Source organism: Psammomys obesus, unplaced genomic scaffold (genome assembly GCF_907164565.1).
Source record: "Psammomys obesus unplaced genomic scaffold, mPsaObe1.curated_primary_1811, whole genome shotgun sequence".
Classification (NCBI taxonomy): Eukaryota; Metazoa; Chordata; class Mammalia; order Rodentia; family Muridae; genus Psammomys; species Psammomys obesus.
This window is the reverse complement of record NW_026596046.1, coordinates 16928477-16954699: the sequence shown is the minus strand read 5'-3', so window position 1 is coordinate 16954699 and position 26223 is coordinate 16928477. Positions and strand designations below refer to the sequence as shown.

Here is a 26223-nt window from a genome sequence, read left to right as displayed (position 1 = left end):
GGGAACAAAAACTCACACCTAGTACAGAGAATAGCCTTTTATTTTCAGAGCAGAGGCTGGAGCCACTGCGTGCCTGTAGTTCCCACTCCTTCATGTCCAAGAGAGAGGCCAGCCTTGACAGCACCTTCAGCTTCAAGGGAAAGGAGAGGAATGCTCCCCCAAGTGTGAGAGCAGCCAGCTCCAGCAGCTGCAAGCTTTCTGTAGGATTCACCTGGCGTGACTTTAGGTCAGGTTCAAGTGCAGAGTTGCTTCTCATCACACCCTTCGTACCTTCCGTGGTCGGCAACCGTTGTGTGGAACAGGGGTGTTGTCTGTGATTGAGATCACTTCCAGACCCCCCATGGTCAGTCCTTTGATGGCAGACTGGAAGGATCAGAAACAGGAAAATGGCATGATCTCCAAAATGATGATGTAGCTTCTCCAGATAGGGCTCCAAGAGGGACAGAGGCTCACGGGTTGATGTCTACAATTTTGGCCCTTGCTGCTTCCAGCTTGTGCTTTAAATCTGAAAACAGGCTCGAACCCTGCACTCCCGCAGCTTTACAGGAACATTTTCCTCTTCTGGGACACACACAGTCTCTCTCTCTCTCTCTCTCTCACACACACTCTCTCTCATACCCCAACACCTCATTTCTATGAAGTCAGAGAGATGTCACCCCCTTGGAGGAAGCCATAGCCCCAATGGTTTCAGGATTCCCCTCAAGACCCCTAGCACTTTGGCCCACACTTCTCCATTGCATCCACTAGTCTGTGAGGAGCTGTCATGGTCCCCCAGAGACCACTTTTCCATTCCCAGGGGCTGGCTCAGGGCCGGCACTCAAGAAGCTGATAAATTAAACTACATGATCTAAACTTGCTCTGAGGGGCTTAGTAGCTCATAGGCATAGCAGAAAGGAACTTCAAACAATGTCATAGAAATTCACTGAGGGACATTTCTACTCTATCCATACCTGGCTCTAAAGAACATGCACACACACTGTGAAGAACCCTAGTTACTTACCCAGCGTCCTGGTCCCATGCCTTTCACTACAACTCTGATGTGGGTCACTCCCTTTCCTGTGGCTTTCTGGAGAGAAGCAAGTGGTCAGTGCTCCTGAGACAAATGGCTGCACCCCAATCTCTGGCTATTGTCTCCAGAAGTCACAGATAATGGCAACAACAGGTACACAGGGAGGCAGAAGACACAGAAAGAAGCCAAGGACTGATGCCCTAGTGGAGATGGACACCAGTAGAGGCTGGAGGACAGAGCCAAGGAACTAAGATGACACAACTGCACTGCCACCTAATGGACACTTCTAGATATTACCTATTTTCCTCCAAATGTAGACTTCCTAGGCTGAGCCTAAGTGCCTATAAAAGTAGGGTTTAGTATCTGTAGAGTTAAGTATGTGTCGAGGTTTTGAACACATTCACTATGGGTCCTGGAAAATACTAAGCCTATCATGCAGACACCCCACAAACACTGACATGTATCTCTTAACGGAGGGTCCTCTGTCTGATGGGCAATTACATCACTCTGAGTTTTTTTTTGACCATTATTCATAGCAATGAATAATTTTCTCAGGTCTAGCTTTAACGGTCAAGGTGTTCCTTCAAGAAGTATTACTATTGCTAAGAGTATTCACATTTGTGAGGACTATGCTACAGCAGGAAAGATGCACCTCTGGCCCAAGGTCGATCTGGGAGCTGAACTGGCTGCTCCACTCTGACTGATCCCTCACAATCTGATTGTCTTGACAGAGTAGGTGATAGCAGGGTCTTCTGAAGACATGTTAATAATGAAATATCTGAAATGTAGTTGCTTTATTTGCTTCTACAAAGCCCTGCAACACTTCATTTTGGGACCTGAGCTATAAGACATGCTCCTTGAATAGAATACAACCCTCATGACATCCCACTGGCCTTTAATCGAAGGAGCTTTCGTTCCTAAGCCTTCAGCACTCTGGCTCTTCCTGTGAAAACTTTTGCTCCACTGAAGTTGAGAGAGAAAGTTGGTAACCTTTCTCCAAAGACCTCTTCAAGCACCTGCAGTGACAGGGCATCATACAGAGGTAGGCAAAGACCTCACTGCTCCTGAATCTGGTTTAATGAGAGCTCCCGTCAGCCACAGGAAAAGCAGAACAACGTGGCCAGGTACTTACTGCTGCTGCAGCTATGCCTGCTGTCTGTGCTGCGATGCCGGTGCCCTTCTTGGCATTTCGAAAGCCTTCTGTGCCACAGGAGGTACGGACCAGGGATGTGTTAGCGGCAGAGACTACCTGGATGTGTGTGCTGGAAAAAGAAGGCACATAGTTCTACTACTGCTCACCGAAGAGAGAGAGAGCTCGCTAAAGTCCTTAGGAGCCACAGTGAGAAAGAAAAGAAGGCCACTTGCTCATTCCCCTGTGCGAAGAGGAGACTGACAGGTCATACTCTTAGAGGGAGTACCGTAACCCAAGGGCAGGAGAGAATCACCGGAAGCCTCCACTGCGGCGTTTACACTGGAGGTGATATTTATAAACCCAATGTTTATAAAAACCTAATGTTTCAATTTGGCAAGTGTTTAAAAAAAAAAAAAAAAGACAACACTGGGAAAGTTTCAAATATCTTCTACTACTATAGCAACGAGAAGAACAGAGGGATGGCTTCATGGTTACAGGTGTGTCCACATGGTGGAGGGAGAGAACTAATTTGTGCAAATTGTTCTCTGACCTCCATATGGTTATGCTCTATGCCCAACAAATAAGTAAAAGTGTAATAAAGAAGTTAAGATAAAACAGTAGATGATAAATGCTCAGAGACCTGTCACCTTGCTCCGCTCCAACAATGACCAAATCACATCCAAAGCAGTGTCACCTCTAAACCCTGTTCCTTATACCCTCATCAGTGGAATCTAAGACCTATCATTTCAGAGGTAATCACAGGGACTCATAAAAAAAAAAAAAAAAATCCCCAAACCATTTATCATGACAGTACTATTACAGTGGATAACTTAAATGCTTATAATACTCTATTCTATGAACCAAAATTATTTTAAGTAAGCGAAACCTTTTCTAATTTGCTCTAAAATGTAAACTGTAATAAAGAATGACTTTAAGGAAATCCTAAGGTATGTTTCCTGTCTCCCCTTTGGTTATCATCACCCCATTTTCTGCAGAGCTCGCTGGGTGCTCATGTTGTACAGCACACCTGCTGGGCATGGGTCACCTGTTTGTTGGTCTTGTGATGGCTCTGCCGCCATCTCCCAGAGCTTCTTACATTGTCTTTACTGATTCAAGGTGTATCGAAAAGGCCACACACACAACAACCAAAAGAAAGCACAGAAGCTATGCCTGCATTAGCTCAAGAGGAGAAGGGAGATGCTATTGTGGGCCTGTAGCACTTCTGTGCTACACACTCTAGGCCAGGGTTATAGTCTCTGGTCCTGTACTCAACTGTGTGGCAGGCGGGCTGTGACCAAACACAGATGTCACTTCCAAGTGGGGCCTGGCCTGTAAAGCTGTCACTAGTGTCCTGTGCTTTTGTAGCTGGGAATCTGCTTGACACCTGCATGTACAGCAGGCAAGGGCACTAGTCTGTTGCTTTCATTCACCATCACACTTAGCCCTACAAGGGAAGGAGCAGTGCACATGCCTTAGGTAAGAAGACTAAAGGGCTTGCATTGTCTGGAAGTTTGTATTCTGGCTAGTTACAAATCATTTATTTGTATATTGCTTCTTTCACCATTGCTTCTCTCACTGTATTGCTTCTAACACAGTCCTTCTGACTCTCGCATAGGAATCCCAGCGAAGGCAGAAAAACCTTAAAACCGCAATGTACTAAATCTATTTTATATTTTCTTAGAACTTAAGTAAACTTCATAAAGGAAGAACATGGTTTTCCTAAACAAGATGAAACTAGCTAGCATCTGACACTGACTTCTACTCCAAGAAGGGCTGAGGCAGAAGCAGCTCATAGGGAACTCACCCAGGCACCCCTTTTCTTACTTGTTGTAGGTTGCTTTGATGTGTGCAATTGGGACCTCTTCAAATTTCATCCCTGCCCATTGCAGAGAGCTTTCCTGTCCTGGAGCTGGAGGGTAAATGCTGCATTCAGAAGAAACATTTTGTTTTATTTACCAATTGTTAGTTCTTTAAATCAAAAGAAATATATACATACTTAAAAATAAAATAAAATAGGTTGATTATGGTGGGGCACACTTGTGATCCAAGTAAGGTGGGAGTCAGGGCAGAAAAATGAATCAAGGCTAACCAGGGACACATATAGCTTAAGGTATATCATAAGATATCTCCCAACATTTACACTGATAAAGGCCTCAAGCCTCCCAAATAAGTCTCCCACCCACCCAACACACACATAGCAAAGCAAACAGCACAGATGAACCCAGAATGAAAACTAAGAACCTCTGCCTCTAGAGGAGGCTCTCTGCACCATTCCTTTCCAAACCTTTTGGGCACCACAGTGTTTCCGGGTTGGCAACACTGGCCTTGACACTGTGTAGGGTTGTGGGGTTTCCCTGGGGCTGTATTCTTCATTTTCAGGTGGAAAACTCAAATCCAGACAGACACAGGGCTGACAAGGGAAGCCAGGCCAAAGAGACTGGTCTTGGGTCTGAGCTTTGTTCTTTAAAAATTTGAACAGGCACACAACTGTCATTCAGCATTTCAGAGCGAGTAAACCTGCTGTTTCATTATGCCTACACGCCTAAATCAAAGATGCGGCTTTGTACCCACACACCCACTCCATGTTTCTACTAGCTGAAACCACTTTTAGAAAATACGCTTCCATTCAAGCACCCGCGCCCCATCTGTTTCTCTGGGGATATTTTCAAAAGCTCAGCACAGTGCAATCTTTCCTGTGGCCTGATGTTGGTGATGACGCACAGCCTTTGTGGGTGGCTGGACCACCAGCTCCTGTATTAAGAAGGAAAGTGTCCCCATCCTGCAGCTGATATGACTGTTTCAGTGACCATCACTTCTCCACTGATTTCTTTTTTCTCTCTGTTGACTTGGGAGTGAGCATTTATTAAATACAAGGCTAAGTCCGAGTAAAACTGGTACAATGCTCCTTATCTAGCAAGATTTTGAAACTGGGAACCCGAGCCATTTAATTTAGGGCATAGCCAAGATCAGGTCTTTAAACTTCCCAGTGTCAGCTGGGCATGTTAGTGCTTGCCTATAATCCCAGCCAGGAGGGTCACCCTAAATTTAAGACCAGCCATGATAACAGAGTTACTGGTCATTTTGGACTATATAGCAAGAGCTAGTCACAAAACAAAACAAGATTCTCCAGGTTGAAGGTATAATGAGCAAATGCCTCATCTGAAGAAAGTCCTAAAAAGGAGACAGAGCTTTCTGGAACTAGTCTTTCTACCCACTTTCATACCAGGGAGTTGTGGCAAGGCAGTTCATTTGCTAACTGTGGATGGTTTTGTTTTGTTTTTGAGACTCGGTCTCAGTACACAGCTCTGGCTGGCCTGGAGCTCACTATGTAGACCAGGCTGTCCTTAAATGCAAGGATCCTCCTACCTTTGCTTGTACTGTACTGGGATCAAAGGTGTGTACCACCATGCCTAGCTTAATTGCATAGTCTTTAAAAATGCAAATACAAATGCTGAGAGTGGGAGAAATAGAGCATCCTGATTGGCAATCCAATACCAAGTGGTCAGCCCTGAAGTTATATACATACAAAAACATTATATGGACTGAGCAGGTTATATTTATATTTATGTATATTTATAATATTTACAATTAAAATAATTTTTTAAAAAGGCTGTACATTTGAGAGAAAAGAGGGATATATATTAGGAGGAGGAAATGGGAGGGGGAACATGATATTTTAATTTCAAAAGTTATTGAAAAATGTAATTAAACTGAAAAACCGTATCTGGGACTCAGTGTCCTCTGGCACTACTTCTAAATAACCACTGATTATTTCAGCAGGATCTCCAAAAGTTCTGCACTTTTATTTCTAAAGCTTGTCTCCTTCAACTGTCACCTGTCCTCTGTCCAACCTTGGCTTTGTACTTCTTGGGGTCACAGCCAAACATACACCCTAACCTTGGCCTCAAGGCACCCCCGTCTGCCTTGCTATCTTCAGGGCCAGCACCCCGATAAGCCCATCAGCTCTCCATCACTCCACATACTTCACGTATGACTCCTCTCACCTGAACTAAATATTACTTTCAATTTTCCTGTCTCTTCACATTCTCCTGGCAAACTCCCAGCCCTTGCTAAATCCGTATCTCCAGACAATCTAAGTCTGTGCAAACACGGCATGGCTGACTGATCTCTGCACCAGGGCTTTTTGACTGACATTCTGGATAAGACCTACTGTAGGAGGATGTCCTGTGAACAGTGGGGTGCTTCGTAGCATTCCTGGCTTTAACTCACTAGATTCCACCTCCTAAGTTATAATCACTAGAGGTTTTTAAACACTGCTAAAAATCCCCTGGGGGATAAAATTTGTCCCTACCAAGACTCACTCCTTCATTTCAATGAATTTCCAGCATCAAGCAGGCCCTCCAGATGCCTGCCAATGCCCTCAGTTCAATTACCCTCCCATTCTTCCAATGCTTTTTCTACTCTTCCTTTTGTCTCCTTAATCATTCAATCCCTTCCTGTTTTCCCAGGGCCAGATGATGACCTCTACAGAGAAATAGAATCAATCAGACTTTCTTCCTGCTTCAACCACCAAACATCTGTGCCCACAGCCTTCGAGGACTCTCCTGTCACGGTGTTCCAGCTGCGTATTAGCCCTGCAAGGACACTGCTCTTGCAATGTTCCCTCTTCAGTATCTGTCATTCTCCTGGTTTCCAGAAGCAAAACATATTGTCATGTCATAAACATAAAATCAAAAGAATAAGAACAAAAAAATAACCCCCCACATTTTAAACCCCAAGTTCCCAATAGCTTCTTCTTTTCCCTCATAGCAAAGCCTCCTTAAAGGAATGACAATATTTATTTTCATTGAAAACAATCCACTCCAGTGAGAAGTTATTTCTGATCTCTCCCTCAGAAAGGCTGTAATCAAGGTTACCAACCAACTCCATATTGTTAAATTCAATGAGCAATCATGCTATCTGCCTGTCAACCCATCTTATCTGCAGCGCCAAATACAGCTAAATTTCCTACTGTCCATCACACTAAAAAGACAATCTTGTCTGGCTTTCGTCCTACCTTGGGGACCTTCTCTCTTTTGCTAACTCTTCCTTTACCCAAATCTCTGTCTAAATTCCATCTCTACTCTGATGCTAAGTGTCTCAAATTTTTTCTTTTATTATATAGGGTTACAGAAGGGTGTTTTAAGCAAGTATAAGGCATCTCAAACTTAACCACACAGACCTAAACTCTGTCAGTCCCTGCCATCTTAATATATAACAATTCCATATTTTCAGTTGTTTAGCGCCCAAATTTGAGCATTCACACCTCTCTTTTTCTCACATTTGATAGTAACAGATCTGTAGCTGGGTGTTGATAAATGCCTGTATCCCAAGCACTCAGAAGACTAAAGGCAAGAGGTCTGTTGCACACTCCAGGCCAGCCTAGAAAAAAAGAGACCTTGCCTCGAAAAAAAGTAAAACACCAAGACCAAGGCCTGCTGGCTATACCAGCGAAATGGATCAACTATCAGCCTGGCCCAGACATCATCATTTTTACCTATTTCTATTGCTTTCTAACTACTTTCAAGTTTTCTCTCTGCTTCCATCCTTGACCCCTACGGTTTGACATCAATACAGTGGCTGAGGACTCTTAAAGAGTGAGGCTGAGGATGGTGTATATTCTTGTAATCCAGGCACACAGGAGGCCAAGACAAGAGGGTTATGAATCTGAGGCTAGCCTGGGATACACAGCAAGACCATCTTAAAAAGAATAAATAAAATGGCATCAACTCTTCTTAAAGCTAGACAGGATATGGCTATGCTTGACTACCTGCTTGCTGAGAGGGCCTTTCCTCTCTGAGCAGAATGTAACTCTAACAATCCCAATAGTGCCTGGGATTGCCAGGTGAAGGACTACCACAGTCTTGGATTAAATCCTGCCAGCAGTTCCTCACTACCTGCAGTGTGCAAAGGGAGACAGGGAAGTCCTTCACCACTGGGCTCCTTCCAGAACAGTGGTTCTTGGCCTTCCTAATGCTGTGACCCTTTAATACAGATCCTCATGTTGCGGTGATACCCAACCATAAAATTATTTTTGTTGCTACTGTTATGAATCATAAATATCCTTGTTTTCTGATGGTCTTAGGTGACCCCAATAGGGGTTGAAACCCACAGGTTAAGAACTGCTGCTCTAGAGGTACCTCATATCATGTTCGCTGACTGCCTGCCTTTCCACACTGTTACCTTTGCCTGTAATGATTAAGCTGATTTTGCCCAGCTGAATTCCTATTCAGTTCACTTCTGCACTCCATGGTAACTTCAGTCTTTCCTGACCTCCCCAGAAGAGCCTTACTCTTTTAAATGTCCAAAAAGTTCTGATCTCTGTTATCCTAAAAGATTTGCATTTATGTCTTCCTTACAAGTCTGTGAACTACTTCCGTGGGAGAAATAACCTTTTTTTTTTTTTTTTCAGTACTTATCATGGTACTCAACAGGTAGATGTGGAGGTAAGTGAATGTATATACAGACTGCATTCGAAGTATTAATACTAGTGGGATGCAGGATGCCTGTTCCCGGGGCTAAGCACAAAACTAACGCTGGACTTTTTGACAAACACTAAGAAGTGCAGTTAGTGTAGTCCCTCAAGACATTTTGTGTGGAGGCAGAGAGTTACTGGTAGGACCTAAAGCCTATCTCACAAGGAAAGAAAGCTGGTACTTATATACATCTGACACTCAGCTAACAGCTGCTAATTGAACAACTTTATGCCACAGCTTATTCCTCTGTTTCATCAACAACTCCTCTAAGCATTATCTCCACTTTTAGAGCGTAGAGGCTCAAAGACTGATTTGCACAAGCTCTCAGATGGCTAACGACCATAGTCAGTAATTCATTTTTTTTCCACGACTCTGGAGGGTGACGGGCAGAAAGAAGTTACAGGATTTCCAGGGGACCGGCCCCACTTAACCCTCACCTGAAGCGACTTGGAGCCGCTTCCTTTTCAATTTTCTGCTTGGCAGCTGCATCTTCTAACCTTGGAGCTCCGGTGTGGATATTCTGAGCTGGAGCAAAGGCCACAAGCCTGCAAGTAAGAAGAGCCCTTTGAGGGACTGGGTTTAACGTTGTTTCGGAGGTTCAAATGGCACGTAGGACTGGGAGGCAGGTGAGCAGGCTCAAGAGTAGCCGTGGGCTCGAAAGAGCAATCCTTACCTGGTCATCCCAGGTCCAGCCCAGGACCTCAGAAGCCATGATCCGGAGTTTCTTAAAACCTGCATTTCTTAATACTGACCCTCGTCAGCTTCAGTCCGCGGCCTAGCTGGAGCCAGCACCATAAGCATCTGTGGGGGAGCACAGAGAAGGGAAATCACTTGATTGCTCTTAAATGATCCTGTAAGCATTTTCTTCAAGTTTAATTGTTTTATAAAGCATCTATGTGGGAATCTCTCCCCTTTCTAGTGGTCTAACACTGGCATTTCACCTACTTCTCCCAATTGCAATGGTTGGTTCTACCTGGTAAACCCGCCGCCTCGCCGGCCCGCGTTGCCTCATGGGAGCGTGGGGTTGGTTGCGGGCCCGCCGGGGGCCGCGGTACCTTGTGGGAAGACAGAAAGATGGCGGCGCCCGTAGGGCGTACTCTGTTAGGGGTGGCTAGAGTCTGGCGGCGGCTTGACAAACTCTGGGCAGGTAGCCCGCGTTCTCGCTGCCTGTCCCTGGAGGCTGCGCCCTCAAGCAGCCGGTCTCCATGGCGCCTGTTGGGCGCCTTGTGTCTGCAGCGGCCACCGCTGATCACCAAGCCGCTCACGCCATTGCAGGAAGAAATGGCGAGTCTACTACAGCAGGTAAAAGAGGCACGGGCTTCGTGGTGCGGTGGAGGGAAGCAGCAATACTGAGTGGGCCTTGATTCCACGGTGATTCCGGTACTTTGTGTGACCTTAAGCAAATCATTTCACCTCTGGATTTTTATGACACCTGCAAGATGGAAGTTGCCGTATGGAGCAGGTGTTCAACCGCGTTTGATTCAAATGGCTTTGTTTTCGCTTGAGCACTCTGTGGACAGTTTTCTTCTTGTTCATTCAGCACAGTAGGGGACCAGTGGTGAGCACGGATCACTTATTGTAAGTTAGGAGCTCACAGACTGCAGGAAAGTCTTTGTAATGTGATGAGTGTTGGGGAAAAAAAGCTTTGGAGGTAGTGGGCACATCCTGAAATATACGAGGTAAAGTTTGCTTTGTTTTACCTCAGGGAGCAATTTCTGTGAAGGACAAGTCAGGAAATAGGGCAGAAACCCTAGTAGGGTTGCTGTGAGGGTGCTAAGTCTCCATAGATAGTGATGAAACATCTTAGATTTCCCTAGATTTTGTCTTGGTAATATTAATGGAAGCTGTTCAGTGCTTCCCCCCCCCCCCCCATTCACTCTCTTGACCAGTAGTCTTTTTTTTAACCTTAAAGGTATTCATAACTAATTCCATATTATCAGTATGCAAAGTGATAGATAGAGCTATGCAATTGTGGGTGCATAGCTCTGGTTCCCAGAGAGTTTCATGAACTGGAATTAAGGGTGTAGTTAGTAACCAGTAATATGGGTAATTACAGACTTTGGTAGGTGCTCTAGAAGAAAACCCAGTACTAGAAGAATTTTACACAGACCACATAGGTTTGGTTTTCATGAGATGTGTCCAGGAATGTCTTTGTGAGAAAGTGGTATTTAAGTTGGAATCAGAAGGATGAATAGAAATCTGAGAGAATGGCCTGAGGAGAGAGATATTTTGGAAAGAAGGAATGTTATAATGGAAAGTCCTTGAATAGATGCTCATCAGAGACCAGTAGGCCTAGAGTGTGGGAAGACCTAGCAACCCCTCTTTTCCTCCTGATAGTCTCGATCTGCCAGCCTTTTGACATTTTTCAAATTTCACTCATGCTTACAGTCCAGTGGACCTTTTTAAAATTTTTGTATCTGTATTATGTTTTGATTTTAATGACTGTGTTAAGGGATGCACTTCCAAGCCTGTGAAGGGTTCATTAGCTTTGTTCTTTTCTTCTCCTTTTTCCGTTAAAATTTTCCAGATAGAGGTAGAGAGAAGCCTGTACTCAGACCATGAGGTTCGTGCTCTGGATGAAGCTCAGAAGCTGGCAAAGAAGAAGGCCGACGTTTTTGACGATGAACAAGATGAGCAGGGCATCACGCTCGCACAAGATTTAGAAGATATGTGGGAGCAGGCATTCTTGCAGTTCAAACCTGGAGCTCGAGTGACAGGTCTGTGATCTCTTAGGCCAACGGAGAGGAAAGGAGAGTGGTGGATATTCTGATTTTCAAAGGACAGTTGCCTCACTCCTGCATCGCATTTTAATAACAAGTAGGTTGGAGTAACAAAGCAGCTTTCAGGAAAAGAATATCTTACCCCCCTCCCCCCATTCCTTATATGTCCCTAACACAGTTGTTGTTGTTGTTTTTTTTTTTTTTTAAGGACTTAGGCTATTTTCAGTGGGAGTAAAGTGTCTTTCTCTTTCTGTTAATGCTATGATTGTTGTTTCAGTTTTACTTCTAACTCTGGATCAGAGAGTAGGAGGAATTAATTTTCTAATTAATTAATTGCTCTTTAATTTCTCTTTTTATTACAACTCACTCTGAAAGCAGGGGTTGAGTACTATTTTCCTTGTTTCAAGGATGTTGACTAAAGAACAGAGATGGCAGGGGTAGGTCAGATTGGTAATAGTGTTAAATCCAATGGAGCTTTTTTTTTTTTAAACTGTACGTATGCATTGCTGAGGTCTGTATCTAGAGCCGCATGTTTGCAAGGGAAGTACACTTCCTCAGAGCATATTCCTTTTCTTATGTTTGGATTTTTACAGGTGTAGCTTCTTTTCCAAAGGCTTCATATGTACTTTGCTCTTGAGAGAAGTTCAGCTCTGGTTCCAGTTCTTATCTTTTGGTTTGAGTTAGGGTTATACTTTAAAATCTTAGCGGGCAGGGCTTGTGGTGGTCCTTAAAGGAAGGAGCTACAACTCAAAATGTGTGGTTTTGGTAGATCATAATCTTTTTTTTTAATTTTTATTTTCTCTCTCTTCTGACCATCCCTTTTGTAGAAGCTGATAAAAAAAATGACAGAACCTCCTTGCAACGTAAGCTGGACAGGAACCTTGTCCTCTTAGTCAGAGAGAAGCTTGGAGACCAAGATTTTTGGATGCTTCCTCAAGTAGAGTGGCAGCCTGGGGAGACCCTTCGAGGGACAGCTGAGCGAGTCCTGGCCACACTCTCAGGTAACTTCTTTACCTGGAATCTCTCCAGATTCATTTCAGCTCGTCCAAGATTGGGCATAAGGATAGAGAGTGTTTAATGGACACTGATAAGTAAAAATTTACGTTAGAGGCTGGATATGGTGGTATATGTCTGTAGTATCAGCACTAGAGAGGCAGAGGCATTGGGCATCCCTGTGAGTTCAAGGCCAGCCTGATCTGCAGAGTAAGTTCCAGGATAGCCTGGGGTACAGAGAAAAAAACCCCGTCTCAAAACAACCAAAAAACCTAAACAATCAAATAAAAATTCTGGCAAGGATTTTCTTTAGAACAAGTGGGTGTTTTATCTTAATATATTGAGATTTTAGTGCATTAAACATCTTTCTTAGTCCTTCTCTCCTCTCCTTTTTCCTTTCTTCCCTCCTCTTCCTCCTCCTGTTCTTTCTCTTCTCTCTCTCTCTTTTTCCTTTTTTGTAGCCCAGGATAATCTTGAACCTCTGATCCTCTTGCCTTCTCCTGAGTGTTGGGATTATATGCTTGAGCCACAATACCCAGTCTTATGCAGAACTGGGGACTGCTCCCAGAGCCTTGTGTATGTTAGGCAAACACTGTGCCAGCTGTCAGGGAAGGTACCTTAGACAGCAAGTTCATACCTGTGCTGGGAGAAGGATTTCTAGTTCATTGCCTTAGCCACTTAGCTACCATTACTTTAATCAGAATTCTTAGACTCAGGAAATGTAAGTTTTGTTTTTCAGCACTAGAGATCGAGCCAGTAGCCTTGTAATCAGTAGGCAAACACTCTACCGCTTCTTGGTACCATAGCTTGTCGATTGACCCAACTAGAAACCTCAGTATTACCCTTGACCTCACTCTGACCTATGCATCTTTGGGTCTTATCTGGCCTGTTGTAAATCATCATGTCTTTATTTTCAGAGCTTTGGCTGTGATGTCCTTCATTTCCCACTGGACTCTGGTTAGGCCCATATAACTTTGTGAGAGACTCTTCTGTGTACTGTGAGGTGTTTAGCACCTTTAGCTTCTACTCACTGGTTCCTAGTAAGTTACTAGTATTTCATTTCCCACTCCCATCCTTACCCCCAGTGTGACAACCAAGAAATGTCTCTACACATTTCCATAGAGCAAAGTTAGAATGGTTGAGAAACACTATACTGAAAATGTAAAAAAAATTTCTCCTCTCTTTTGTTTTATACTCTCCAGTGCGGCTCACATGTGGTTTCTCCCTTGTTACTTCTTTTCCTAGAATTTTTAAATGTTTTCCATAAATATGCAAGTGCCCACACAGCCCCAATTTGTGCAGCTCTTAGTGAGTTAATGTATAATCCAAGTTCTAACCCAGAAGAACCTTTGTGTTCCCAAGTTAGTGGATTTTCTTGCATCTCTGCTTTGGCGCAAGCAGGTTCCTTTAGGGAGAGTGCCATCTCCAGGGGGAGAGCCCCTCACCCCAGGCCCTTGCTTGTGCAAGCAGTTTATGCAGCAAACATTTTCTGTGTTTACCATTTGCCAGGCCTGTCTGGCAGTGGGTGCAGTGATGACTGGGGCACTATGCCCATTCCACGTCTGCTTATGCTGGAGCTGGGGATGTGTTCTTTCCCTCAGGCCATTGCGCCACGATGCTTTATGTATGTATTTCCTTCTAGCTAGGATTTTGAGTTCCCTGAAGGTCAGGATAGAATCTGTACCCCTTCATGAGTTCTCAGCAGTCCCTGGCATATAGGGGGACAGGTGTGGAGTTAGTCGGTTTGGTAATAGTGTAAGCACATAGCTACTTGATTGGCTATACCACCAAGATAAGTGCTCCTAGAAAATGTCAATAGTTTGTATGCCCCTTGACCTTTTCTCTCTGGGGACTTCTTTAGCTTGCAGGAGAGGCCATAAGGTGCAATGGAATGTGGGGGCTTGGGTTCTGTCAGTCTCTCGGCTGTCATACAGGATTGGTAGTTGTGTTTGTGCCATCGTCTTTGGGTACACATTCTCAGGTTCCCTTACACGAACATGCATCATGAATGCCTGCTCAGCTCTACCCTCTCTGTGCCTGTGGAAATGGCTTCTGCCTTGGCACTGTGCTTTCCTTTAATATTCCCATTGAATAACACTTAAGGAAATAAAAAGGATACCAGCAGGTATATTTATATTTAATAAATACATATAAAATAGACATTGACGGTAAATAAATTTACTGCAAAGTTAGTAAAGTAGCAAATTTAAAACAGAACAGCAAAGAACAGTTTACACAGTCAATATTTAAGAAAAGGGAAAATACATTTTCACCCACTGGTTTCATACTTCTCCAAGATGGAATTTCTAGAGGTGGAATCCCCATGTCAAAGGTGTGCATATGGAGGACTTGAGGAATACAGCACACTGGGGGTTGGGAGGGGGATTTGGGAGCTATGCCTGCTTGACTTCCGGTGTGTGGTGATAGGCACCTTCAGGAGCTGTTACAGTAGTGCCTGCTTACCTGGACCTCACCAGCATATGAAATAGTCCTTATTTTAGTTTGAAGCTGTGCCATCAGTAGAAATAATCTCTCTTGAATTAGTGTTTGCCCTTTTGCTACTAAAAATAACCATTTCTTCATATGTTCATTGTATTTTTCCTGTAAACTGTCTTCTCAGATTCCTCACTCCTATTTGTAGTGAAATGCTTTTATATTGACTTGATAATCTTTTGATCTGTTTTTTCCAGACTATAGAATATGCTTTATTCTAAAATAATATGCTTTATTCACTTAAGTTGGAGAGTTCAGGAAAGTATTAAAAAGATATCAGTGTAATCTCACCACTCTCAGATACCTACTCATGTTTACATATGAATGTACGTCATATGTAAATTCATCTGGTGTGCTAATATCTCTTTGTTTAAGCTTGAGAACATCAATTCATGCCTATGTTTAATGATTATCCGTATCTAGTAAGTGCAGCATGACAACTACATTTTTTTCTTCTCAGAGGTTGTGCTCACTGACAGTTCTTTTTCCTTGCATTCTTTTAGAAAATTTCTGTACATTCAAGCATATAAATATATTTATGTGTGTGTATATAGTCATGCACATGGAATGCACGGAGTGCGAGGTCAGAAAACCATTTGTGCAGGGTGGGTCCTGGTGAGTTTACTCAAGTCATCAGGCTTGGTGTCACACACCTATACCCATCGAGTCATCTTCCAAGTCCTCTTTTTTACTTATTTTGTGATAGGATCTCACCATTAGTGCTTGTTGGCCTTGACCTCACTCTGTGGTCCACTTTGCCCCTGGATCTGCAATCCGCTTGGCTCAGCCTCCACAGTGTAGAAGATGAGAGGCTTGGGCCACAAGCCCCACTCCCAAGGGCTTCCTGATACCTTAAGCTGTTGTTCCTTTGCTGAATGTGTGAAAATGTTTTTCTGAGTCTTTTTCTTGCTCTTCGAGACAGGATCTCATGTAGTGGAGGTTGGCCTCGAAGCCACTGCATAGCTGAAGATGACCTTAAACTGCTGATTTTCTTGCCTGTGCCTCCCAGGAGCTGGTTGCTTTGGGAACATTGGGAACACTGGTGTCATTAACACATTCTGCTTAAGTTTGTAATTCTTTTTTTGGAGATTTTGTGTCTGTGTCTTTTTTCTCTGAAAGATTTAAATTTTATATGGACAAACATAACCTTTTTTCTAATTTATTGTCTTGCTTGGTAGGCTGGCCCCTTTTCATATGTAAAATACCACATGTTCTTCTAATACTCTTATTTTTTTAAGTGAAAATTTGAAAATACATCATAATTCAGAAAATACAGCGTATTCATGAAAGCATCATCCAAAGTGAGCAAATCTTTTAGGAAAGTGTGAGGTTTCTGTCAAGTCTTGGGCCTATAGTATCAGTTACGGTGTGAGGACTGAGGCTCTGACTCTGCTTTTCTGTTTAGCTGACTGTCCTGCTGCCATTCAGTAATTCTGCATTTTCCATCTTTGAAATGCTAGATCAGGGTTATTAACTCTCTCTTGACTGCATTCTGTAGAAGTCAGATCTGACCTGGGTGTGGTGATGCATGACTTTGTTGTCTGTATTTGAGATGGTGACGCAGGGAGATCACCATTTTGAGGCCACCTGGGCTACATAGAGTGTTCTAAGCTATCCAAGGTAGATAGCAAGACTTTACTTCAGGAAGCTCCCTCATGCCCACTCCCCTAAAGGTGAGACTGGAGACGCTTTGGAGGCGATGAGCTTTGCTCTACAAAATTTTAACAGTTGATGATGAGGCTGAATGCAGAAGCCAGTTCCTGTGACTCTCAGATAATATTAACAGCACTGTGAACTTGTAGGTCCATAGTAGCAACCTGGCACCTGGGCTAGAAAGCATTTGACTCAGGAGGGAGGAGCCTCCTTTCAGGACTGTCACACATACTTGCGATCTCCTTTAGCTCTGCTAGAAGTGGCCTTTCTGAGCCTCCTGTGATTTCGGTGAAGAAGCAGCTGTGCCCTAATCTTTCTTTTCTCTGCAGAAAACAACATGGAAGCCAAGTTCCTCGGGAATGCACCTTGTGGCCACTACAAGTTCAAGCTCCCCAAGGCTATTCGGACAGAGAGTGACCTTGGGGTCAAAGTCTTCTTCTTCAAAGCTCTGCTGCTCAAGGGAGACTTCATGCAGGCCGGAAAGAAGGGCCTCCATGTGTGGGCCAGTAAGGATGAACTGGGCGACTATCTGCAGCCCAAGTACCTGGCCCAGGTCAGGCGGTTTCTCCTGGACCTCTGATGGCCTCAGCTGCCTGTGGATGATGCTCACACGAGTCAAGTGTTAGGACCTCAGGAACAATGTTGATGCCCATTTACAGGAACTGTCAAGCACCAGACTAAATTCTGAGCATTAAATATATCTGTCATTGTGTTGGATTTTGATTTGTCCTTCAAGGACAACTGGCTTTGCCCAGTGAAGTGGGGCCAGGACAGAGTGTTTGTCTACAGCAAGTTAAAGCATTGTGATATAGTGAATTAACAGACCTACTGTAACAGACCTACTGGACTTGGAAGAAAAAGAAATGAATTGGCTTAACTTGCCAGTTCTGAGAAAGTTTCTAGGCCCATGAAAAGCCTAATTATATAGTTCCTTAGTTGTTTTTCATGTTAGCTTTCCTTTCTACTTGATAGGAAGGAAATATCTTCTTTATCTCTCCCTCCCTTTGTTTTGAAAGTTTTATGTTTAGTATATTAATCACTTTTTAAGTGTTTAGCAAGGGTCATTTGAAATAAAGTCTATCTTCTCTCCATTCTACCAGTGGAAGAATCAGGGCCAGGTCATGATGCCCATCATAGTTGTGGGAGCTGTTGGTACCTAGGGAGAATGCTATCTTCCTACCTCAGTGGTTAGGGCTTTGAGTTTGGTGTTGGGTCTGACTCATCCCCAGAACCTGGCACACAAAGCACAAATAAACACTTGCCACAGAACACATAGTACAGGCGATTCAGAGTGGACAGTTACAGATCTGTCAGTCTTCCTGGTTTCTTCTCTCACAGACTTATGGGTAAACTGCCCAGCCCTTTGTGTGAGCTTTTGAAGTGGGGGTCTCTGTTTCCACACCAGATGGTGCCTGCTATTCTTGCTTACGGTCAAGGAATTTGCTTTTTCTAATCAAGAATGTGTTCCTAATTTTATTGCCTCTCTTTGCCCATTACCTCCTGTATTGCTTTTCTGATAACTGGTGTCCCCTGGGGGAGGCTGGTTTATCAGGAACAGCTAGTGGTGCCTTAGAATGGGCATAGCCATAGGGTCAGGGTACACTTTCTGGATTTTGGAGTGTGTTGTATCTGAACTCTTCTGCCTGTTAGGGCAATGGGCACCACTAACCTAGAAGGCAAAGCCACCAGTGTTATTTTCAAACACACACACACACACACACACACACGATTCTGTTACATTGTTTCTGCATTTATTTGTACTTACGGTGGTGCTGGGGATCCAGTCTAGGCCTTTGTGCACATTAGGCAAGCACTCTCCACACATGCTCAGCCTACAGTTATGTCTGTGGTGGTAAATAGATGTATGCAATTGGTAAGCTGAAAAATGGTGTCAGGATAACTTGACATTCTGTTAGTTCCTTTGAAATTGCCCCCAGAATGTCAATATTTTGACATGGTAGGGACAAGATTGAGAACTTTAGGGAAAAGCTGAAGATTTTAGAAGTGCCCTCCTTTATTGCAAACAGGGACTGGCTTAGTAGCCTTTCTAGGAGGTGAGCTAAGGGGGTGGAGGGGAACCTGAGTAGAAACAAGAGAACTGTGAGGGTACCCCAATTTGCTTTTTTTTTTTTTTTAAATGATGAAGATGGTTCTGTCCTGGACCATGTTCTTAATTTTGCTAGAACTGGTCTCAAGAGTTTTGCTTCAAGGCCTGCCTCTCAAAAAATAGCACACCCAAGATTTCAGGCTGGCAGGGACTAGCCAGGTGGAGGAGATTATCTGTGCCCACATCTTCATTGGGCTTCATTCTGCTCTTACTACTCTGGCTGCAGAATTTCACAGTTATTTTTGGAGTGTAATTTTTGCACAATGCAAAGGTCATCAGCATGGTGTTAGAAGTGACTGCTGAATGCTGCTCTGAACTGTCTTGCCAAATGTGACTAAAACTGTTTCTTATGCTTGTTTCTTAGGGTTACTATTACTGTGATGAAACACCATGACCAAAAGCAAGCTGGAGAGGAAAGGGTTTATTTTTATTTGGCTTACACATTCATATCACTGTTCATCATCAAAGGAAGCCAGGATAGGAACTCAGGCAGGGCCAGAACCTGGAGTCAGTTGCTGATGCAGAGATCATGGAGGGGTGCTTTGCTGCTTGCTGGTTTGTCCCTCCTGGCTTGCACAGCCCGCTTGCTTATAGAATCCGGGACCACCAGCCTCAGGTGGCACCACCCACAATGGGCCAGGTCCTCCCCCACCAACCACCATTAAGAAAATGCCTTATGGGCTCGTCCACAGACTGATATTATAAAAGCATTTTCTCAATTGAGGTTCCATTCTCTCAGTTGACTAGCTTGTGTCAAGTTTACATAGAGCCGTCCAGCATAATACCATGGGGAAGAAGGCCAGGGCAAACTTAAAAGTGATGGCTCTATTTCAGGGTTTGAGTGACTTCAGAGTAGACTGAGAAAAGGAGATGTGCTGTGTGTGGTGGTGAGTGAGTTCAAGTAACAGGCAAGGCTGTGTATGCAGGAAGGGATAATACGTGTGTGTACCTGTGGGTGTGTGGGTACCTGTGTGTAATATGTCAAAAAGACCTCTGGGCTCCTGAAACATCTTCAGAGGTATGTAGATTTTTTCCCTGTTCCCAACTTGCTCATTTCATTTCTCAATTATTTCCCAGTCTCCCGAGACCACTTTTCCTGGTTTTACGTGAAAATCCTGACATGCTTGTGAACTTAACTTCAGGGTCACCTCCTTTTGGGCCACTTCTGACCTCGTGTGTGCTGCTCCAATTACCTCTTTATAGTAAGATTAGTCAGCCTATGCTTCTATTTAACAGGACTTCAGAAAGCATGTCAGCGAATCCGCATTACATGACACTAGGTTTGGAAAAAGCAGCAGGCTGTTTGAATTTTTGACGTGTTTTGGCTACTGTTACCATAAACACAGTGAAGGAACTCCCAAGAACTGGGAACAGAATGAGGTTCCCTGCCCTCAAGGTACATTTTTATTTAAACCAGCTGGCAGGCATTGTTACCCCTATTTTATTGAGGAGAAAATAGACTTTTAGGAGTAGTTACCTTGCTCAGGGTTTCTTGGTAGATGTTAGGGACCTGAACTGAAGCTCATCTCTGCAAACAGCTAATTCTTAATCTGCCTTAACTGTCTCGCCTGTAAAAACCAGGACGCTGCTGCTTCTCGCCCAGGTGATGTGATAATTCATTGAAGGCTCTTTAGCGCCATGCATGGCTTGACATAAACACTTAGTATGTGTGTATCCTCCCGCTCCCACCCACTTCCTACACAGGCTCCCAGAAGCTCCTGTAATCAGCTGCGTGGTCTGTAGTTCTTAAAACTCCTCACCTTCCCTAAGGTGTGTATTTCGATAGCCAAGCATTTCTGACCTGTTTGGAAAGGGACTTGGGTAATTTGAGCATTACTGAGTTCACCTCAAAATGGGTGTGGTGGATCAGTCTATAACTACATATGGCTGTTTGGATATGTTAGCCTTGCCCAACCCTGCACCAGCGAATTCAAAGCTACCTTTAGACCCAGGCTTATGGGGGCACTAAAAGCAGAGTAGACCTGCCGACTCATTCTATTATCCTACGAAGGGGAAACATGCCAGCAGAAAGGTCAGGAACCCAATTATTAAACATTGCCAGAGAGCTGAGCTCCAGGCATACAAGGTGAGATAAAACCCATTAGCCTGAATTCTTAGGGCAGTCTCAGCCCCCACCCGTCCTAGAGGCTTGGATGGTGGCCAGTCACTTTTGCCTGCCTTGGGACTTCAGTTCATAAAATAGGGTGAGGGAGGAAAATGCTCATCACTGTTTCCAGTGGAGGTATCCACTGTAGGTGCTTCATTGGATTCAGAGGTCATTCTGGACATGATCCATGGCCACTTCAACTAAGGGGTCATACTGGTTGCTCCTCAGGAGGCTAAGAGGGTGTGACTAGTACAGAGTGAGAAACGGATGCCTGTATGCATGTATGCACACTTAGCTAGCCCACTCTGAAAAGCTATCAACAAATACTTCTGAAGGCTTTGGCAGCATAGACAGACATTGCAGGATATTTGATCACACCCCCAAGATTGTGTTGTTTACTGGAACAACCTGTTTTCAGTTGTGATGTGGCTCAGCCCTAGCGCACACCTTTGATCCTAGGCAGGGTTAAATAAAGTGAGCCATAGGTCAAGAGGCAGAGCAAGCAACCAGTTGATTGGGAGTGAACACAGGAAAAAACCCACAGCGAGTAAGAGGAAATGAGGAGGATAGATAGACACATGGGAAGAAGAAGTGGTTTGTTTTGTTTGTTTGTTTGTGTTTTGGTTTTTTGAGTTTGAGGGTTTTTTCAGACTGCATGGAGAGGGAGAGCTGCTTTTGCCCTTTGGGGCATGGGCTGAGAAGGAAGATCAGCTGGGTGCTTTCTCTGCTTTTCTGAGCTAGCAGGCTTTTACACCAGCATCAGGCTCCTGAGTCTTTATTGGTAAAATCAAACATTTGAGATTCTGTTAAAAATGACAGATGTACACTGCTGGGTACTGAAACTGGATGTCCTGCTTCAGTTCTTGAACAAGGGGCAGATTTAGGGGAGGGGGAATATCTTAGGGTTTCTATTGCTGTAAAGAGATGGCTATGATCTTGGAAACATTTAATTGGGCCTGGTTTACAGTTCAGAGGCTTAGTACATTGCTGTTATGGCGGGAAGCATGGTGATACAGAGGCAGATGTGGTGCTGGAGAGGTAGCTGAGAGTTCTGCAGCCAGACCAGCAAGCAGGAGGAAGAGACAGTGAGACACTGGGCCTGCCTTGAGCCTCTGAGACTTCAAAGCCCTCCCCCAGTGACACACTTCCTCCAACAAGGCCACACCTCCTAATAGTGTTACTCCTTATGAGCCTTTGGGGGCCATTTTCATCCAAACCACCAGAGAGAGCCCTGCCCTTAAGCTTTCCTTTGGCCTCAGGAAGGGGAAAACCACCCTAAGGTAGTCAGAAGAAGACTCCATGGACTACTGTCTTTGAAGGTAATGGGTGATAGACACAAGGAACACACTGGCAGTATGGGCTTGGGAAAACACTTCCAGCTGAAGAAGTCTGGGATAGATGAGTGGAGAAAACATCCTTGACTGAGAAGCCAGGTGGAGGTGCTCCCAGCTAGGAAGCTCCCAGCTTCCTCACTGGTGTCTGGAGTCATGCATGTAAATACCATAGGTGATACAAGTTTGTGATGTGCACTTTTTCCCTGCATGCCTTGCCTGGCCCTGGTGGGGAGAGTCGTGTGTGTACATACCATAGTTTGTGGATGTGATGTGCACTTCTTCCCTGAGTGCTTAGGCTGTCCCTGGCGACCCTCACCATACCTGGCCTTTAGAGCAGCTTTTCTCTGAGCAGAGTCGTTGGTGTTCCGGGCAAGGGGCAACTGGAAGCAGATACATTAGTTAGGGAAGATTCTGGGATCTCATGGCCATCTCTGGGAGTGTCACAGATGGGTGCTGTATCCTCCAGAAGGGGAGGATACCTCGGCTCTAATGTATTGGGGCTATTTCATGTAGCTCAGGCCAGTTCTGCTTGTCCACATCAGCCACCTCAATCATGCCCTCCATGGCAAGTTTTGTTCTTGCCATCTGTAGATCAGTAGATGCGTTCAGGGGGGCAGAGACTTTGTGAAGGTCTCCTAGGCAACTTATGGGAGCCAGTATTTGAACCCGGAGCTATGTGATTCTGAAGCTACCCACATGCCCTGCTGCCTGGACACTTGCTCTGTTAAATCAGAGTTCTTGAAAGAGTAACAAGCTTCCTTCAGTGACAACTCTCTTCAGGTTGGTGGACCCTTGGATAGGTTGAGAGTCTGAGGATTTAGAGTAGAGAACTGTAAAGCTTAAGGGGCTACTCAAACATGGAGAAGAGAATGATGACAGTCATGGTCTTCCAGTGTGTATGGCACAGGAGGTCAGCTCTTCATTGGAATGAGTAAGAGTAAGATGCAGCAGTAGGAATTCTGAGAAGGAACACATGAATTCCTTCACACATGAGAGCAAATTCTTGAAACATTCCAATGATCCTTCAATAAATATTTGCAGAGGAGATGTTTTCACTGCCAACTGCTGGGGATAAAATGGTGATTAAAATGGTGATTAACATCCTTGTGATGATTGGGTTCTGAGGGAGCAGGAAACAAACCAATCAACAAGCAAAAGGGAATGTGTGCCTGGCTCTCACCCCTATCTGGCTCAGGGAGGTCCTCTAGTCAGGGCTGAGTGGAGATCATGAGAGTCCAAGAATGAGGAGAAGGGAGCCAGTGGAGGACAGATAGGAAATGGACACAAAGCCATCTGCAGAGGCCGGGACAGGGTTTGGTGGGCTGTGAGGGCAGCCAATGGGCAGTCCATCTTTGTGTCTTTGGTTCTTAACTGTCCCAGATAGCTCAAGACCAATTGTCTAAAGACAAAGGGGCACATTTCTTGACCTCGTGTAGAATCACATCTTAAATGTTGATTGGAAGTTAAGTGACAATGCACTGTTTGTCAAAGCTGACTGTGGAAATATATCTTAAGTGTCAACGTAAATCCAGAATGGCCAGTGTGTGCTCAGATGATGGTACCAATCATGTTTTATCTGACAGAGTTCGAGTTTAACCAATTGGCTTCTGTTTGGGGTCTGTGATGCATAAAATAGTAGGATTTATATATCTCAGTCAGGACCAACTGACTATAGGTCTGTGTCTCCAAACTTAGAATGGAATTCTGGCTCTCCATGCCCTTTCAGAAACAGTCTCATGTAGCTCAGGCCAGCTTTGAACTCACTATGTAGCCTGGAATGACCTTGGACTCCTGATCTTCCTGCCTCTGCATCCCAAGTGCTGGAATTACAGTTGGCTACATTGGGACATTTGTGAGAGCATCAAGAAGAATCAGAACTGCTCTACGTATCAAGAGGTGCTCATATGATGGACTTGTCTCTGCTTTTCAGGCTCACTCCAGAGCAGAGGTCTCACCTTGAAAGGTCCCAGAATTTATAAAAGTCTGCTGTGCATATGGAGTGACAGATCCTGCAGTATTCCTCAGCTCCCAGTCCACACTCCTACAACTAATTATCAAGCAGTGACTTTTGTGGATTTTTGTTGTTGTTGTTGTTGTTGTTGTTTTGAATCCAGGGCCTCACATGTGGGAGACAAGTGCTCTACCACCGAGCTACACCCTGACTAAAGCTAATGTTTTTATCCACACATAACAAAGGAATCTTGGCCTTAAAGGTGACAATGTAGCCCACCCCACCCTGTGGGGAAGTTCTTCGGCCAAACAGCGGGGGCTGATGTAAGTGACTAAGCTGGGTCATTTTGGCCTTAGTGGATAAGACTGGGATTTTGAGCCACTGGAAGTTGTTTGGTATTTAGGTGGACACTGAAAGGGGGTTTAGAAATCCTCCAGGCCATGGATGCAGCAATAAGGAATTTAGCTTCATGAGGAGGCAACATTGAAGATGACACTCATTTAGATGAAATAGTAAGCTTCAAAGACAATTTTTGATTCTTGCAGCCATTCTTCTTATACAAGCTTTTCCAGCCACCAACCTTTTAGCCATCTTGTGTGCATAAGTGGGCAAAACCAGCTTAGCATGAATGTCTGTCAAGAAGACCCACATTTCCCTACCACATGCTGCACAGAGAACATTTCTGTACACTTGTGCTCTCCCATCTCACTCATGTGAATGCTTGCTCTCTCACTCTCGCTGGAGCATCACGTCACATGTCTTTGATCATTCACATCACATCCACCTCCTTGGACATTCACAGCACACACAGACGTGCACACCAAAAGCTATCAATATTCTTGCCACGCATACACATACCCTTGAATGTTCACATCACACCCAAACTCTGGACGCTTTTCCTGCTGCACGCGATACAAACCTCTGAGATCAAGCTGATAACGTCTGTACCTCTGTACAGCGGTCCCTGCTACCTTCACGCGAATACGTCACTTCATGCACACCTTGAAACTGACTCGATATAACGTGCACATTCTTGAGTATTCACATCACACATACATTCATGAATATTCACCTCACACAAAAGTCTCAGGTCTTTTCCCTGTTGCGCTCACTTCCTCAGTGTGTGTGTGGTGTGTTTGGGGGAATGTGTGTGATAACCCCTGTCATACATTTCTCAAGCTTTCTTAACTGGATTCTAACCGGTTTTGACCAGTAAGAGGTACTTACTGGCAGAGGTTAATGGGAAGAGAAGCTTCCCACTCTGTGCTTACACTGCCCGCTCAGCATCAGGGCGGTCCCAGATTCAGTCGGCAGTCTTCTTTGTGATTCATGTTTTTGCAGGATGACATGCTCTCGGTAGCATCGCTTTCTTCCACTGTCCCCAGACCTAGGGGTGGTGGTGGCTTTATTATTGCTATTCTCTGAACTGCCTCTCCGTACCCTGTTTCATTTTTCGGTCTTCTTGGCAACTCCTTCTCTGTATTGAAAATTCTCATTTGAACTCCACGACATGGGCGCCTTTTTCCTAACGGCATCCTGACTGATGTCAAGTCAACACCGTGTTAATAACGGATTTCACTGTGACACTTACATACGCATGTAATGTGTTTTACTCATATTACTACCTCCTTCCCTTCTTTCATAATAACATCTCTTCAAATATTTTGGGTATCTTCAATTTCTTTTCTCTAGAGTCTACGGAGGAGAGAACACGTGACACTATTCTTCTGAGTCTGGTTTATTTCATTTAACATCCATTTTCCTGTAAACGACACGGTTTTGCTCGTTGTGGCTGAAAGGTGCTCCGGCATATACATACTACATTTTCCATGATCACACGTGGGTAGGGCACCGAGGCTGAGTCCACATTTTGGCTACTGTGAATAGTCGAGGATCAACACCAGCACCCAGGTATTTCTGACATAGGCCAATTTTGATTCCTTGTAAGGTATACTCGGGATCAGCACTCACAGGAGAACATTCTCATCCCTGGCCCATAACCTTTTCTGACTGTGGTCGGGTCTTTGTTGGTTCGTACTATTCAGTGTTTGCTGAGTGAATGAGTCCAGTGACCCCCAGCTCCGCTGCTCCAGGGTTTTTCAGGGACACAGCTCAGGGGGCTCTTCTTCCCTCTCTAGGTGGGTACAAAGATCAGCACCCAGCCTTATGGCAGTCCTGATCTTCTTGGATAGAGTCCATTTGAAAGGCAGTTTCGCTTGTGGGAACGTAGAGGGACATTTTGTAGGGC

The 26223-nt window shown here is 44.5% G+C and overlaps 2 protein-coding genes across 4 annotated transcripts; one reads left to right on the top strand and one right to left on the bottom strand.

Moving 5' to 3' along the window:
* Positions 1 to 22: 22 nt before the first annotated feature.
* On the bottom strand, positions 23 to 9666 carry Mrps11 (mitochondrial ribosomal protein S11). 3 transcript variants are annotated; one of them, XM_055623256.1, is made up of 7 exons: positions 9591 to 9666; positions 9291 to 9418; positions 9055 to 9162; positions 3966 to 4064; positions 2142 to 2271; positions 1001 to 1066; positions 23 to 363 (listed from the first exon to the last, which is right to left on the bottom strand). In XM_055623256.1, exons 2-7 carry the CDS (start codon positions 9353 to 9355, stop codon positions 256 to 258), a joined length of 576 nt encoding a protein of 191 aa, XP_055479231.1. In that variant the 5' UTR covers positions 9356 to 9418; positions 9591 to 9666; the 3' UTR covers positions 23 to 255. The 3 variants fall into 3 exon arrangements, with proteins under 3 accessions (XP_055479231.1, XP_055479232.1, XP_055479230.1); XM_055623257.1 differs by lacking the exon at positions 9591 to 9666 and adding an exon at positions 9563 to 9588; XM_055623255.1 differs by lacking the exon at positions 9591 to 9666 and having other exon boundaries at positions 9291 to 9549.
* Mrpl46 (mitochondrial ribosomal protein L46) lies at positions 9663 to 17572 on the top strand. The gene is made up of 4 exons (XM_055623254.1): positions 9663 to 9919; positions 11145 to 11334; positions 12165 to 12338; positions 16806 to 17572. Exons 1-4 carry the CDS (start codon positions 9692 to 9694, stop codon positions 17054 to 17056), a joined length of 843 nt encoding a protein of 280 aa, XP_055479229.1. The 5' UTR covers positions 9663 to 9691; the 3' UTR covers positions 17057 to 17572.
* Positions 17573 to 26223: the final 8651 nt, after the last annotated feature.

Excerpts from the sequence above, each read along its gene's own strand:
- Mrpl46 (XM_055623254.1), top strand. The coding sequence starts at position 9,692 with ATGGCGGCGCCCGTAGGGCGTACTCTGTTAGGGGTGGCTAGAGTCTGG. Across the intron at positions 9,920-11,144 it reads TGGCGAGTCTACTACAGCAG|ATAGAGGTAGAGAGAAGCCT; the intron begins GTAAAAGAGGCA and ends AAAATTTTCCAG. Across the intron at positions 11,335-12,164 it reads ACCTGGAGCTCGAGTGACAG|AAGCTGATAAAAAAAATGAC; the intron begins GTCTGTGATCTC and ends TCCCTTTTGTAG.
- Mrps11 (XM_055623256.1), bottom strand. The coding sequence starts at position 9,355 with ATGCAGGTTTTAAGAAACTCCGGATCATGGCTTCTGAGGTCCTGGGCT. Across the intron at positions 4,065-9,054 it reads GCGGCTCCAAGTCGCTTCAG|CATTTACCCTCCAGCTCCAG; the intron begins GTGAGGGTTAAG and ends TTCTGAATGCAG. Across the intron at positions 364-1,000 it reads GCATGGGACCAGGACGCTGG|TCTGCCATCAAAGGACTGAC; the intron begins GTAAGTAACTAG and ends TGATCCTTCCAG.